The sequence below is a fragment of the Triticum aestivum genome, chromosome 1D (assembly GCF_018294505.1).
Source record: "Triticum aestivum cultivar Chinese Spring chromosome 1D, IWGSC CS RefSeq v2.1, whole genome shotgun sequence".
NCBI lineage: Eukaryota > Viridiplantae > Streptophyta > Magnoliopsida > Poales > Poaceae > Triticum > Triticum aestivum.
The window spans coordinates 478546382-478547727 of NC_057796.1; the positions used below are offsets into that span (position 1 = coordinate 478546382).

The 1346-nt window shown below is 61.9% G+C and overlaps 1 protein-coding gene across 1 annotated transcript; it reads left to right on the forward strand.

Annotated features, from left to right (window-relative positions):
• LOC100049056 (transcription factor WRKY19) lies at positions 1–1071 on the forward strand. Its single transcript, XM_044595964.1, has one exon. It carries the CDS (start codon positions 75–77, stop codon positions 840–842), a length of 768 nt encoding a protein of 255 aa, XP_044451899.1. The 5' UTR covers positions 1–74; the 3' UTR covers positions 843–1071.
• Positions 1072–1346: the final 275 nt, after the last annotated feature.

Consider the following 1346-nt stretch of genomic DNA (forward strand, 5'->3'; position numbering starts at 1 on the left):
CCTCAGTTCATCGCAAGACGCCACTGATCGGCAAGCTAGCTACCTAGGTGCTGAGCTGAACCGGGGGGGCGGGGATGGAGGACACGGCGGCGACGCTGGCAACGGAGCTGGACCGGCTGCTGGCCATGGCGAGGGAGCTGGAGGCGCGCGTCGACGGCGCCCCGGGCGCCGCGAGGGAGCTCTGCGCCGCGCTGGCCGAGTCCGTCGACCGGGCCATGCGCCTCGCCGGGAGCTGCCCGCGCGGCGGCGGCGGCGAGGGCAATGCCGGCAACGTCAGGGCGAGCGTGAGCGGGCAGGTCAGGGGCGGCAGGAAGGCGGGGGCGAACAAGGTGCGGACGCAGGTGCGGGTGGCGTCGGTGACGGACGCGGGGCCGCTCAACGACGGGCTCAGCTGGCGCAAGTACGGCCAGAAGGACATCCTGGGCGCCGCGTATCCCAGGGCATACTTCCGGTGCACGCACCGGCACTCGCAGGGCTGCCAGGCCACCAAGCAGGTGCAGCGCGCCCACGCCGACCCGCTCCTCTTCGACGTCGTGTACCTCGGCGCGCACACCTGCGCCCAGGCCACCGCGATCCTGGCCGGCCCGGAGCAGCAGCCTCCTGCTGCCTTCGCCCTGGAGCACCAGCAGCAGGAGACTTCACCAGAGGAAGGGATTCAGTGGCCGGTAGAGCCCGTGACGCCGCCCCCCTTCCCCTCCTCGCCGGCCAGCTGCTACACGCCGGGGAGCCCCTGGTGCCAGCTTGCCGGCAGCTACGGCTACGCTGCCGGCGGGGATGACACGGAGTACGACGCTGAGTTCGTCGAGATGTTCTTGAATCTGTCCGAGTTTCAGAACATGTAGGTGCCGCAGCCAGCATCGTATTGTATTCGCACTAGCATTTAGATTCAGACTCGTGTGATCACCGGCCTGAGCAGACGAATTTGCCGAATTCTCGAGCAGAGGATCGGCATCGAATGAGAAGTAGTTAGTCCAACTGGTTCCTACCATGTTATGAAGGAGTCGTGAAGGATGATAGCCTGTTAGCCATGGCGAGAGAAAACAACTGAACCATCAACGTCTAGAGACTTAATTTGATCCTTGCGTAGGCAACCGTAGAGCAAATTTGAAATTATTCGAATTCTGATCCCCTAGGAGCTCCTGATTTTAGCGCGTTGACGCCAGTAGTTACTGACTTCCCTCCTACTTCCCCACCAAAATCTCTGAGGCAGAGAGTTAATAAGAGAGCATGAATCACGGGGTAATCGAAAGCAAGCTATAGATTAAGGACACCGATAAGTGCCACACGTGTGGGCATTAGGAAGTCTGCCTACACATTTTGTGTGGTGTATAAGAGGAACAGCCCAC

Bases quoted from the DNA above. Each gene is read 5' to 3' on its own strand.
- LOC100049056 (XM_044595964.1), top strand. From the start codon at position 75: ATGGAGGACACGGCGGCGACGCTGGCAACGGAGCTGGACCGGCTGCTG.